General features: G+C 36.1%; 2 protein-coding genes across 5 annotated transcripts in view; one reads left to right on the forward strand and one right to left on the reverse strand.

The window, feature by feature from the left end:
• Positions 1-15,048, reverse strand: part of LOC145945361 (phosducin-like protein 1) — an 80,409-nt gene that overhangs the window by 20,847 nt on the left and 44,514 nt on the right. The window lies entirely within an intron of this gene.
• The window catches only part of Syn1 (Syntrophin-like 1), a 265,686-nt gene continuing 250,960 nt past the window's right edge, over positions 323-15,048 (forward strand). The window contains exons 1-3 of one of the 2 annotated variants that reach the window (XM_083054313.1): positions 323-726; positions 1,248-2,056; positions 8,907-9,507. In XM_083054313.1, coding sequence (XP_082910439.1) covers positions 2,033-2,056; positions 8,907-9,507 — 625 coding nt within the window. In that variant the 5' untranslated portion in view covers positions 323-726; positions 1,248-2,032. The remainder of the gene's footprint in view (positions 727-1,247; positions 2,057-8,906; positions 9,508-15,048) is intronic. The other variant, XM_083054314.1, reaches the window with a different exon arrangement.

The raw sequence follows: 15,048 nt of genomic DNA on the forward strand, positions 1-15,048 counted from the left end.
ATTTATATATAAATCAAAATATAAAAATATAAAAGAAACTGACGTCACCCGCGTCCGGCTGAAACGGGTCCTATCTGACACGTCCGAAAAAGACTTGCGGTGCCAGGGAAGCTCCTCCGATATGCATTGTAACGTTGCGTCGCCATTTATTCGCATCGCGAGCGTCGATAAACCAGAGACCGTCTTTTCGCGGGGCGCGCCGACTATCGAGCTAACCTCGGCTCGTTCCTCTCGATTATGTGACGTCATCGGATGGCGCGTTTCTCCCATCGTTCGCCATCGCCACCTACGGCAGGTCGGCTGCGGCGAACGGAGCTGCGTTGAATTTCAGCAGTACGTTTGGTGCTGTCGCGGAGTGAGGTTAGGCGATATATCGTTGTATTATCGTGATTCGCGCTAGCGATATGGTCGCCCCTCGCGAAGCGTCGCGCGTCTCATTTTGCGTCGATTACTCGAATCTCGACGTCATTCGAATCTCGAACGCGCATTTCTATAGGTTCTTCGCGGCGTGAAGTTAGTTCGCGGTTTCGTGCATTTCGTGGTGCGTGTCTGAAATTCCGATTCATCGTGTATATATGTACGTCGTTTCTTGCAAGACGTTCAAGTACGACAGTCGAGAGATGCGTGTATCCTCGGCCGATTAATTAATCGTGCTTAAAAAAAAAAAAAAAATAATAAAAGAATCATTCCTCTCGAGAAATTATTGTCTGTGACTTCCAAAGATTGGTGATAATTTTGTTGGAGTAATCGAGCATCATTTTTTTTTTTTTTGGGGGAAAAATTGGTTCCGCAGTTTCGCCAGCGTGTATCTCAATTTGCAATACATATATTGCAGTTGTTGTAGAGAGTAGATAGAGTTAATTAAACTCAGATTGGAGGATTTAAACGTTCTGATTCAAGCACATACGTAAATTGAGATATGCCAACTTGAAGATTTAAATATCTGAGGTTTTAAAAGGAGATTCAAGACTTCAGAAATGTTATAAAAATTTAAGAATTGAAAGATTAAAAAAATTAAATAATAGAAAATTCAAATATCTGAGATAAATAGATATAAATTTAAATTGTTTAAAATCTTGAAAAGAAAAAAAGTGTGCGCTTTAATACATATCGTAATTTAAAAGTTGTAATATAATTTTCGGTGATTCTGGAATCTCGAAAAAATGCGAGAAGACATTTAAAATTTCGACAAATTGGCAGTATTTCAGCATCGAAAGAATAAATTATTTAATTATCTAAAATTCTAGGGTTCGAAGCATTCTAAAGTTGTGCGGAGATAATTAACAAACCATTCCCAAAAATCGCGTCTTTAATGACCTCGAAAGTTGAACACTTCAACTTTTATCTTCGAATTCACAACATCGAAGATATATTTATTATCGCAGAGCAATTAATCAAAAGTGGAACCACCGTCTCATTGGTTCAGTATCCACAGCAGTTCTCGTAGGGAGAAGTCCAGTCTTGTGAGCGAAAGTGAACCAAGGAGAGACTATCGGAGCACACGATCGGAGCAAAACGGGTCTTCGCGAATTGTAGGTGTTGGTTTGGTGACAAGAGACAACGAATCGACTGGGTCTATATATTCAGGACATTCGAGGCGGCTACTTTTCCCTTTTAACAGCGGCAGCAGACCTGGACGTCTTGATCGCTGACGCGTAGGTCGACCTGGGGACACTTATAGATCAGGCAATCACGTCGATCTCTCACTGAAAGACGGATAGGGTGATCACGGCCGGACTGATCGCTGAAGGAGCGATAAAACATGTCGAGGCTGCTGAAAGGAGAGCCGACAGGCGGTTATGCGATTGGCTCGTGCGCGGATCGAGGATCGTATTAGCCCGACTGGCAGTGACGCATGTCGTAAGCCACGTGAGACCGACGAAGAAACGACGCGGTGGACGGTCACACAGGACAGGCCACGAAGAGAGAGTGTGAGAGTGAGGCAAGAGAGGAATAGAGACAGCCGCGATAGAACTAATACGAGAGCAAAACAGGCCAGGCGACGAGCCTTCCATTACCTACCGGAAGTCATATGCCCATACACGCGCGTAAAACGGTAAATCTATATACATGTATATAGTATGTATGTATAGGTACACACTATTTTGTGTTTTATGCTGCCATTCGGAACTTCGTTGATATGGATTTTTAAATTACTTTTGCAGATACTTTAACATTTGAAATATTTAATGGGGCAGTCTACCTTGTGAAGCGCTTAAAATTGTTTTTTTTTACATTTTTATTTTTTTACGAATGTGCATGCAGATTTTTATGATATGCGTTTCCCAATAATTTAAACTTAAATATGTGTGTAAATTTTAGATAACAATATTTTTACCAAGGTTAATTTTTAAAAAAGAAGTCAATATGTGTATAAAGACTTGAAGGCTATGAAAAAAATGATCCATGTCGTGCACATTAATTCTCTCCTTTGAGCTCATTAAAAAAAATATATAAAACATGTATATGTTATTAAGAATATTTGATCTGTAAGCCTAAATTTTTGTCTCAGAGGAAAAATCTAAAATTTTTTAAATTATAATACACATGCATTAAAATTGAATTTAAAGTTATTTGATTTAAATTGTCTTATTTAATAAAAAAATGTCAAATTTTTAATTTTAAATTTCTAAGAATTATATTAATGTTCTGGAAAAGTGTGCAGAAATTCAATTGGTTCATCACTTGATTGGTTTCGTTCCTCAGATATATGTACATCATGTATGCTAATTTGAAAAAAATATATCGTTTACTGTAATATACATTTTGTGGAAAAAAATAAATTGAAGATTTTACATTTGATTTTGTTTAAATACAAATTTATCGTAGTTATGCTTAACTGTCTATCCCAGGCTCCTAACAGTAGATCTTTCATTCGAGCTGATTTGAATCTTTAAGTAGATCGAAATGCTGATGCTTAGAAAAAATCAATGTCACATTGACTCTTATGCTCAGAGCATAATTTATTTATGGATTAGTTATTTTTAGTGTCTATAAATATTTTGGGTGTTAAATAAACTAAGAATTGGTGCTTTATGAGATATTTTGTAAATTGCATATGTACGTCCGCGAAATTGACAATAAATTATTCTTCAGATTGTCTGTCATGACTATTTGCGATTATAAATTAAACATAAAATGGAAATTATTTATAATCCGCTCCAAATAACATTTGGATTGAAGAATGCTTGATAGGGAAGATTATTTTTCTTTCATTAACCATTCCTCAGTTTTATGTTATTTTTGATGCATTTATTATTACAAAATTTCTGTATAAATAACCAATGATGCGCGACATATCTAGATATGTGAAATTGGGCAAAAACGGATTGACAATGGTCAATCATTCGTGAAACATGATGAATCCCACGCGAGTTACGTAGCTGACATATGCATCGGGAGTCTGAGGGGGGTAAGAGGATCAGGGAGAAAGGAGAGAAAATGATATGCTGGAGCGCGGAAAAGCATGGGGCGAATCATTCGCGCGGCTATAAATATGCCACTGGATACATCTGGATAGACGCAGATTGTACCGGATGGCGTAATTGAATTAGAACGGAGACGAGAAAGCATGAGACCAGCCGGCAGTCTCGCGACTCTTCATTCTTTTCGTAGGATCGAATACTCACGCTAAGAGAAACAATGCACGATGCGCGGCGAAAAATCTGCAAAAATTTAGAGGAAAATCACGTAATAAAAAAATATAAAAAAAGATTATGCTTGTGGTTTTTAAAAATCACGTTTTAGCCACGAATGTAAAAAAAAGTAAGTATTTAATCTTTTCGGAAGCAACGCGCACACAAAACACATTTATATGTTTGCCACGTTTTTTTAAAAATGTATACTTGCCGTTCTCATATGTAATACTCAAAAAATAAAACTCGAAACGTCCTTTGTAAATATTTTTTCAACAATATGCGCACTTCGCTATTTTGTTGTAGATTTATAATCTTTCGCAATTAATCTTTTTATGTGTTATTTTTTGTTATAATAATTATTTTTTCAAACATATGTGGTTAAAATGTACGTCGAGAGTGGTATCTGACAAAAGAATAAAATTTACATTAACATGAGATCTGGAAATATTTCCTTTTCGAGTCGCGTTGTTGAGACTATATTAGCTGCTATGAAAATTGAATAGGCAGCAGTAATAATAATACTTTATTTGCGAATATGAAATATTTATGAAATATAGTTATGAAATATTTGTTTAAGCGTTTCTGTAAGCTTTTTATTTTGACAGAATACTGAAGAAATGAATAGTTGTACGGTTATAAATACATTGCTCAAGAGAAGCGCGTAGTTTAGGCAGATGCATGTTTTATTTTTTCAGTAAATATGTGTTCTTTTCCCAACAATGTTAATAAAATTAAATTATCTTAGATGCATCGAACATCTTTTAATGATTTTTTTATATATTTTGCGATTGTTTTGAAAAGCAGAATGTAATAAAAAATAAAATGCGATGCAAACAAAGATCGCTAATAAATATGTACAAACAAGCTACATTTAAAAATTATTCTATTTTTCAAGAGTACTATAATAGATTCATATCGGTAAGAGTTGTGATTGATATTGCATTATAAAATGGAAAACTCGAAAGAACAGTATACTCCGAAAATGTTTACATAAACTTTCCTCTTTTTTTTCTTCATACATTACACTCTTTTCCAAAGTTATGTTGTATATATTTTAGCGGTGTGTTACAAAGTTTTAATAAAAGTGCCTGCGAATATTCTAAGAAGATTCAGGGATTATTTTGGAGAAATAAAATTCACCCCCGTACAAAATGAAGGTACATACGTGGTAGCATGTATACGACACTGTCAAGCCCCTTTGCAAAAACCAATAACCTCAGCGTACGTCGGGTACTAGTAGTTTATGACCACCAAATGCGGGTGCAAGAGAACAAGGGAAAGAGAGAGAGGAGGAAAAAAAAGACACAGATTGGTAGGTAGCTGAAAGTACGAGTGAGAGAAATGAGAGGACACAAGGGAAGCTGTGTCGTCGTTTAGAAAACGCTGGTGGGAACAACACTTAACCCTTGAACTTGTTTCCTGTATACCTATTTTGAGGCTGCCATGTGATCGAGATCACGTTAAGATAGACCGATAGATATACAAATGTGTTTAAGCTTCTCTGGATGCTAATCAATTTGGATTCAAATCCTTTTTGCATTGCAAAAATTGTTAAGATTCTTTTGATCAGCGAACTCTATTAGATGAATCAATTTGTAACATAAAAATTTTTAAATCTCTATAGTGCATCTCTGATTTAACCAAAGTGTTACCAAAAAATCTCATGAATCCGAAAATTCTGATTTTGTTGAAATTTTATACATATGTAGGGAGGATAATAGATGAATAGATGAAACTTTCAATTGCAAAAATGATTCTGAAGGGATAAAACTATTCCCTCGTATGTAAAGCGGCTTTTTGCCTTTTCATATTGGAAAGCATTTCGAGATAAAAAAATATTTTATATACAAAATTTTAGAGGTATTTTGGTAAAAATACCAATCAAATTTTGAAAAAAAAGTTTAAAACATTTTAGAAGAAAATTATTTATATAAATGCTGAAACAACCGAAAATCTCTCATTCATCCATTTATCTCCTCCTATATGTGTGTAAAATTTTATTAAAATCAGAATTCGCGAGGTTTCTTTGTTAGAATTGAAAAGATTTTTGCAAACAATAAGAATTAAAAGGGAAAAAAGAGTTAACGAAATCTTATTTTTTATACGTGATTTTGAATTCGGTTTCTATTTTTAAGTAAATAGGGCGAGCAACAGCCGACAGACTTGCGCTTTTTTGCACTTTATTTTTCGGGTTGCGGCTTATTTCCGCTATACAATGCACGTGCGTAATGTATTTTCCGATTATTCCGACATCCAATCGAAATTTTCCAACTCTTCCATCTCGCTCTCTCTCTCCTCTCTGTCCGCTATCCTGCTCTGCCGCATGCAGCTGGACATGCAGTTCGGTGCATTCACTTCGTGCACGTGTATCCGCTAAAACGAGCGCGCGAATGCGCGTGTCGACGTCTGTTTCCGTATTTTAATACTTGGCGCGGATCAATTTGGTTAAAATGATGGCGCCGCGCGACACTTTTTATATTTTTATTCCGCTGAAAGCCTATTTATACGTGATATTTTCCCTAATATTTTATTAATGGTTTTTTCGAATGGATTAAATTTATACAATTAAATTTTATTTTGTAAAATAAGTCAATAAATTCCAATTGTTACATATGTCGCGGTTTTAACATTTTCGGATTTCTTGATTATATTAAACTCTTTGGATATATACATTTGAAATTGTAAAACTTGAATATATAATTAGAGTTTTTGATAGGTTTTGAATTTTCTTTAACTTTTATGATTTTTTTATGAATTATATAGATACAACATATCTTAAACGTATCTTACTATCGAATATGATTATCGGACACATTTTTGCTTGAAACTATAGTATCGTTTCTCTTTCCTGGCTACGATCTATCAATACTTGTCCGCTGCTATTTCGTTGGACCCATTTAACACAGAATCCGGCAATTTCTACGGAGAATCTATCCCGGTATCATTTAGCCCGATAGCCTCGATATGAAATCCTCGCGCTGCGAGGTCGGAGCCGGAATCAATTCATTTCTGTGTCCTTGCGTAAAAGGATCACTTGCGGGCCGAAGCGAGTTTATCGCGCCGAGGGCATCGCGAGACTATAACGACTTAAATTTATATCCGCGTGTGAACTGCCGCAGCTCGTCCGTTCGCTTGTTCGAAACGTTAATATACTTGTTGATTCGCGATAACGACCGTCTCGCGCCTAGATGTGTGTTTTCACATTTTTATCTGGGAATTAAATAATTAAACACGATTCAGATCCGATATAATCCATCCGATTAAATTTAATCCTTAATTAGTTTCATCAAATACTCTTGAATGCAATATCGGTACAGCATTATATATATTTTTTCCTATGTAATATATATTATATAAAATTATTTCTATATAATATATATTATATTTTTTCTATATATTATATAGAAAAAAAAAATAAAGATTACAAGGCTCTAAATAAAATCAGGAACACGAAATTGATCATCTCGGGAGAGATGATCTCGTGAGAATGACTAAAGAGATAGAGAATGGTGGATTTCATTTATAAGAGGCTTTGAATATAATATAAATTGGTCCATAGAAATAATTATCAAATTGTTCCAACTCATATTGTAAATTTATGATCCCGGAAAGTGCCAGATGTTAATTGGGACATGGTATGTATGTAACATCGTGGGCTGCACCTACACACAGTTATATCATCCATAAAGACATCTCTCGTGTATTTTCACGTAGGCGAAACGTGAAGGCAGAACTAGCGCAGGACTAATTCCCAGAGACAAACACTTTAATTATAACCTTGCCACGTACCTACGTGCCGTCATATCGTCACATTCATTAAACATGGCCGCTGTCGTTCGCCGTACCGTGCTGTTCCATTACTTTTGTGCAGTAGAACTTCATTCAGGAAACTAGAGACTTTTTGCAGAAATCTCATTTGCCAAAAGTGTCATTTTGTATATATATATAGTGTATATATTCAATAATAAATGCTATTAAACTATCATTTTTCCACGAGATCTCGAAATTAATCAGAGAATTAGCGCGATCGTAATCCAAACTACTTTCTTGCGAGTGAAATGAAGATGGTTCTTACTTTCTACAAGCTAGAAATTCGACGGGATTTTGAACTTTTGGAATCTTGACTCTACCTTTCGTCGATTTCCGATTTCGATGTTTTACAAACTAATCCAATTAATACATTCTCCTCGCAAACTGCGATTTATGAAAAAGTTTTGGAATTAATTAAAAGTGTATATACGAGATTATAGTTGGACGGCTTTATCGCAAAAGCGCATGCAATTTTCTTCTAATTATTTGCCTTCCGCTGCGCCCATACGCCATTTCGCGCGTGCAATAGTAACGCCATTGTTGCGGCGCGATACTGGATTGATGGTAATAATGGTGCAGGAGGAAAACAAAGAGAACTCGGCCACGTCACTGCCGACCGCTATCAATTATTTTCAAATTACGAATTTCGCCGGGATATAGTGATACAATTGATTTATTCACGTCGTCGAGTATCGGCGTCATTTATTCCGCGATGCACTATACAGTTGTCCATTTTTTTTGTCATTTTTCCCAAATCTTGCACCGGAAATTGAATGACGGATGTAAGAGAAATTAAAATCAAAACATTTTCGAGCTCTCTCTCTCTTCTCCCGCGAAAGTATATCCAGCAGGATCTTTATATGCTGCTTATTTATTTTCGATCGCTTTTAATTCGAGAAGCTTTTTCAGAGTTTACGTTAAACATTTAAAAAATTTTTATATCCCCCATACGATCGCAAAGTTTGTTTAATATCATATAATTTTTTACCACATATTTTACATGGATGATCATTGACCTAATCTAATACAAATGCAACCTTTGTAATCTATACACAAAGAGAATTTTCTCTTAGAATTTACCTTGAAAATCATGATACGGAAAGAATTTTATGAGAATTTCTTTGATTAATATTTATCACAATAAAAATAATAATATCTATTACAATAAAATATAAAATATGTTTGATTAATTTTATTATGCAGTTTAGTTAATTATAAAATTAATTAAACATGTTTTATATTTTATTGTAATAAATATTATTATTTTTATTGTGTGATAAATATTAATCAAAGAAATTCTCATAAAATTCTTTCCATACCATATTGTCCCACGATTACTACGATTTTCAGGGTAAATTCCAAGAGAAAATTCTCTCTCAGTGTATATAAATATCGCAATATTAAAATGGAAAAAAAGGGAGAGGAGAAATTATGCACGAAATTGTTGGTCTGTTGCAGCGTACGGCTTGCGAAGAAATCGAAATGGTGGAGTTGTGCGGCAGCGGCCAGGCTTCATCGGCCATGGGGGTGATGGGGATGGGCTCGATGGTGTCCGCGGCGACGTCGTCTTCCTCTTCGTCGACTACGACGACCACGGGCGCCTCGTCCTCGGCGTCGGGACGCGCCGGGGTTCTCGAGACCCAAGTGCGCGGTCAGTGGTACCGCGTGTTCGTCTCCCTGGAGGACGATTATCTCAGTATTTCGCTCGACGAGAGCTGCGAGACCGGCAACAACACCCTGAACAACGGCAATATCAATAATAACAATGTGGACAGTCTGAACGATCCGGATGTGCCGGATTCGGTGGCCAATCAGAAGCGTATCGTCCGCGTGGTGAAGAGCGACAACAACGGCCTCGGGATCTCGATTAAGGGCGGGAAGGAAAACAAAATGCCTATACTCATCTCGAAGATCTTCAAGGGTATGGCTGCGGACGCTACCGAGCAGCTTTACGTCGGCGACGCCATTTTGGCGGTAAACGGCGAGGATTTGCGCGAAGCCACGCACGACGAGGCGGTGAAGGCGCTCAAGAGAGCCGGCAAGGTCGTCGAACTGGAAGGTAAGTGCTTCCGCGCCATTGTTATCTGTTTCGATACAACACGGGCAACAAAGTGTAATCCATATATATCGTATCGCTATATTGTATACAGGGGAAAACGTACGAGAGACACTAATTTCACTTGTCCCTCGATAACTTTTCCCATGGAAGTTTCATGGATCCCTGTTTCTCGGAAGATAAATGTACTAAATGACACAAAACGTCCCTGACGTATGCAATATTAAATTCCGCGTCTTTATTTGCACTCTATTTTGCGCCGTTTGTCATCCTTCGCGTACCGGAAAAAAGGTTGGAGAAAGAGAACTATAGAGAGAAGAAGGGCGTTATACACTCTCTTGCGAGCGCCATCCAAGGCTTTTAGTTGGATTGGTGCATCGAATGTGTGCAGCCGGCTAGAAAAAGTCGACTACTTCTTTTTTTTATATTTGGTGCAAGGGTCACTGTTCCATGTTCTTTGCGCTGGAAATCAAGAAGTCTGAAGATGCATCGAGAAAATTGTCATTTTAAGAGTGTATCAAGAGACACGGTAGTGTCTCGCGCCTAGTTAGGGCGAAGCCGACTCTCAGAAGCGAGGCACCGTGTATCTTTACGCGAATATATACTACAAAAGGACTATGATATCAGATGGGATTGAGAGTATAGTATATTTTCTCATTAATGGGGAAACACGCTCGATATTTGTATCATAAAAAAAAATACATAATCTTTTTCACACTTTTTTTTTACTACGTCACAATTCGCACCTCTGTAATCTTAATCACGCAAAAAGATAGGCAAAAAGTGTCATTGAAGCTTATATACGCAGATATCGTTTGTCACTTTACGCGCGCTTTTTTCCCCCTACACTTTTTCACTGCATATATTATCACTTTACCGTCCTCGTCTGCGAGAGGGTATCGTTAGTGTTTCTTTTTTAATCCTGGTACGAGATCAAGTGACACGCGTTTTTCTGCATTTCGCATTTAACGTACCCTCGCCCCGATATGATGAATAATCGGTTGTATCATCGTGTCCCGGGGCTCTTCAAGGTATGGGAGAGGAGATCATCATATTTCGCCGTGTGATTGCACGCGCGTTTGCTCTGCATCGTTATTTTCTCGCGTCTGAAAAGTTAGAAAACGCCGCGACGATTGTTACCGGGTTATTTCAATTCAAACCTCCCTTTCTTTCCGCCCTTCCTCGTGCATTGTTCGATCCCTCCCCCGCGGAAAGGACGCGACAAAGGGAATTCCAGCTCGGGATGCAATAGGGATCGCTGGTGGCGTATATATATGTACGTACCGATCGAAAGAACCATTTACCTTGGTGCAGCAAATAACGAAGTGCTTTCAATCTCGCTGAATCTTGAATCGCTTCTATGAAGAGGCACTTTTCGCCCCCGATTTTATGCGCGGAGTGTTTAATGAGAAATACTTCGGATATTCTGTGGAACTTATTTGTGTTGCGAAAGCTTATTAAAGATTGGGGAAAAGCTCGATATTATTCCGCGAGCTAATTAATAAGCAAAATTTCAATTCTAATACTCATCACAAGAACATCCTGAGAAATTCATGAAAATCATGAAAGATTTTTAGCGAGGAATTTTACAGAGTGGTGATTGTTTTGTTTTCATCGTGTATATATAAATTATTGAGCGCGTGCTAAAAAATTGTTCGAACTTCGGAATTGTGTTGAGAATTAAATAATAAAGAAAGAAAGTTTCCATAAATACACACAGCACTGGAAAACTTTAACCAAATTATTAAGATAAAATCGACTTTAAATTTAATTTCAAAAGGATCCCACAAACGAAAGTTGTCTATTAGATTATTTAGTATACTAGGTTTAATTTAGTATACACTCCATTTCCACGTGAATTATCGTCAAAAATATCGGTTATTCGAGGATTTAAAAAAATGTGCGTCTTCCTGTATATATTTATAATAACAATGGGCAATGCAAATAGATTAATAATTTCAATCTGTTGAATATACTATTATTTAGTATGCAGGATGATTCATTTCCACGCGAGTTATTGTCAAAAATTCCGATTATTCGAGGATTAAAAAAAAATGTGCGTCTTCCTGTATATTTATAATAACAATTGGGCAATGCAAATATGTTAATAATTTCAATTAAATAATATACAGAGTGATGCTCGTTTCCACGCAAATTACCACCAAAAATTCCGATTAGTCAAATTCCGATTAGTTAAAAAAAATGTGCGCCTTCCTGTATATTTTGCAATGCAAATTTTATGTTAATAATTCGGTCGAACACCAATTCGTCTAAGTAAGTAGCAGTTAAATAGGAGATTAGGTCGCGCGATTACGAGAAATTCGCAGGTAGGCGCGAAAGTCACGATGATGCTCTCCCCGATAGGATTCTCAAATATAGCGAATGCCCAACTTTGCGTGACTTTTCCGCAACGGTTATCTATTTGCCGCTTGATAATCTTCCTGTCGGATCTGAGGAAATTCTGTGAGATATCGCGTGTCCTTGATTATGGATCACCGCGAACGAGTCGTTTAAGCGAGGGTGTGTCGTGCGGCCGGTGTAATCGTTGTGCATACATATATGAAGGTATTACGTGCGGCAGAACTACGTACGAGACGAAAAATATATATCTATGCATCTATATTTTACGTATAGATTGCTATAATAGGCACTTTTTTTTTTCTCGTTCGTGACGTCCTTGTTTTAAAACATTAAATAATGGCGCGTACGTGTCAGAGCCGGAAGTAGTGACGTTTTCGCATTCCCGATTAAATCTACGCACGCAAGATTTTGAAATAGATATATGAAAGAGAGCTCTTCGTTTTCTTTTTTTTGGAATAATTGCTTTCGATACAACTTGTAAACTTTGGTAAAATTGTGAAAAGCTAGAAAATAAATACGAGATAAATAATATAAAATAAATAAAAAATAAATACAAGACCTATCATTTTAAATGAGTCAAATCTTTGAAATTTGACTCATTTAAAATGATAGGTCTTGTATTTATTTGTTTTAATATTATTTTTTCGTTACGTGTGTATTTTTGCCAAAAATTCAATATTATAATTTTCGAGACAGTTAAAATGTCATTAGAATTGTAGTCTTGACATGTGAGAGACACGAAGAGAGAAGAAGAGAGAGAAAGAGAGAGGAGGGAGAGAAAGGATGAGCAGATTGCTTGGCGTGTTGAACGAAAGGAATTCCAGTTTGTAAGATTTAAGATGCAATTTCCTTGACGACGTCGCACGTCATTCGTTACGCAGTATTCTTCAGGGAACAATGCTAGTCGAAAATTACGCATTCCAATTACTAAAATGCGCCAAATCGAGGAAGTTATCCGTCGACTTTTTGAAGTTCAATCCTAATCTAAATTATAGCTAAGTGCCCCAGTATTATGTGATTTTTATTTAAAAAAATATATAAAAAATTCCACATCAAGAGATATAGAAATATATAAAAATTTAATGAAATTTGTGATATATATAAAAATTCAAGGTTTATAAAAATTATCGATACTCTACGAAAAGATTGCGCAAAAAGTACCCAGAGAAGAGGACGAGTTTTATCTTTGAATAAATAAAAATAGTGAGCATATTTATTCTGTTCAATTTATATAGCATCCTGTCTTTTATTACTTCTCTCTCTCTCTCTTTCCTTTCTGCACACCAATATTGGAAAACATTTAAATATTTTAAAAAAATTACATATAGAGTAAAATATTTATATTGAATAAATATCGATATTTTTTTGGACTTTATATTTTTCTACGTATGTGTGTGTATGTCTCATAAATTATACAATAATAAAATACTAAAAATGGGCGAAAATTCTAACTCGCGCGTGCACAATGTGTTGATTAGTAAATAATTATTCATTGCTGGGAACCAATTAGCAACGGATATAAATTAGAGAGTGTTCGTTTTACAGGGTTAATAATTAGCTCCCCCGCTTCGTCATTAATTGCACAATAAACAAACGGCGACGATTCGCGCAACAACGAACCGGAGAATATTCCATTGTAGCTGTCGAAAAAGTGATTATAGAACGATTATGTAATGACAGTATGCTCGCAAATGTTTGAAACTTTGATAGCGCGCCCGCCATGCGAAGTTAATACGATTATACATATATATGTATGTTGATGGCACAAACGATGCTCGTTACGTAGTTATGATAATTCAGCCATTTGCCTGAAAATTGCACCCTACATTCGTTATTGAGTATCGCAGCGAAATCGTGTGTGAAAAAATTTCTCGAGCTCAAATTTAAACGCAGTTGAATTCCCAATTGTCTGTCGAGCTTCATTTAAGTTTGAATTTTAAGTGTAAATTTATATATATATATTAAAATTCGTGATATATTCACCTTGTTTATTTCTACACGTGTGTTTTATAATTTAGTGAAATTATTTTCTTATTTATTTAACGAAATAGGCTCATTAATTTTAAATTACTGTTACTGCAGATAAAGCTAATGCGAGCTTAAATATCATTGTGTGCGTTCAAAATTCTTTTATTCAAATAATTAAATTTCTAGATCGTTTCAATTGCTTTGTTGTTATCTCTTCAGTCATACATACATATTTTTTTCTTACATTAATTGACGATAAATTATGAGTACGAAAACGAGGGTAATATAAACGATTAAAAATTGACGTAACACAAAAAATATTATATCTTAATTTGAACAATTATCATTTATATATTTAATTATTCTGTTTGTTTTACAAAATGGGCTTATTAATTTAAAATTAATGTTCCTGCAGATAAGGTTAATGTGAATTTAAATATTGTGTATTGCACATAAAATTCTTTTATTCAAATAATTAAATTCTCAAATATTTCTATCAGTTGGTCTTTGATTGTATCTTAATTTCTTCAGTCATATTTATATATTCTCTTACATTGATTATCGATAAATTATGAGTACAAAGACGAGTATATAAATAATAAAAAAAAATATATATATCTCGATCCGAACAATCATCGTAATTTACAATAAAACTGTTGAACGTCAGATAAGATATTTTCAAGTAGGCACTTAGCGACTCTAACGCGGCGGAGAGTCGGGGACTCTCTTCAAGGATTAAACATTCCAAGGATGTCTGGATCGCGTTTATACGATCCACCGTATCTTATCGCGACCTTACCGCGACCTACCGCATCGAGAAAGAGAGAGAGTCCGAAACAGCTGCGACTTCCGTCGAAGCCGAATCAAAGAAGTCCTTTGGCGGAGCATCCTTTTCCGGAGTCTTGCGACTGCCGACGAGAAAATTACAGGCGCGTATACTGACGCGGCGGAAACCATAAGTAGAGGAAGGAAGGAAGGAAGAAGCAAGAGAGAGAGAGATAAAAGGAGCGAAGCGCGTGCACGCGCGCGATGCCGTCGTTTCTCATGCGGATACATCGTAAATCATGACGAAGTACCGTAAAGGACGAAATGAAAGGCATGCGAGACACTGCGGGGCGATATATAAGACCTCGCAGAGGACGAGAGAGCGCGCACAGCTCATGCCTTATATCCGAGTCAGTATATCGTGTCAGTATAGTAAGTGTTGTACTCGAG

The sequence above is a fragment of the Prenolepis imparis genome, unplaced genomic scaffold (assembly GCF_030444845.1).
Source record: "Prenolepis imparis isolate NDT839.2.m4 unplaced genomic scaffold, iyPreImpa1.0 SCAF_14, whole genome shotgun sequence".
In the NCBI taxonomy this organism is placed as follows: Eukaryota; Metazoa; Arthropoda; class Insecta; order Hymenoptera; family Formicidae; genus Prenolepis; species Prenolepis imparis.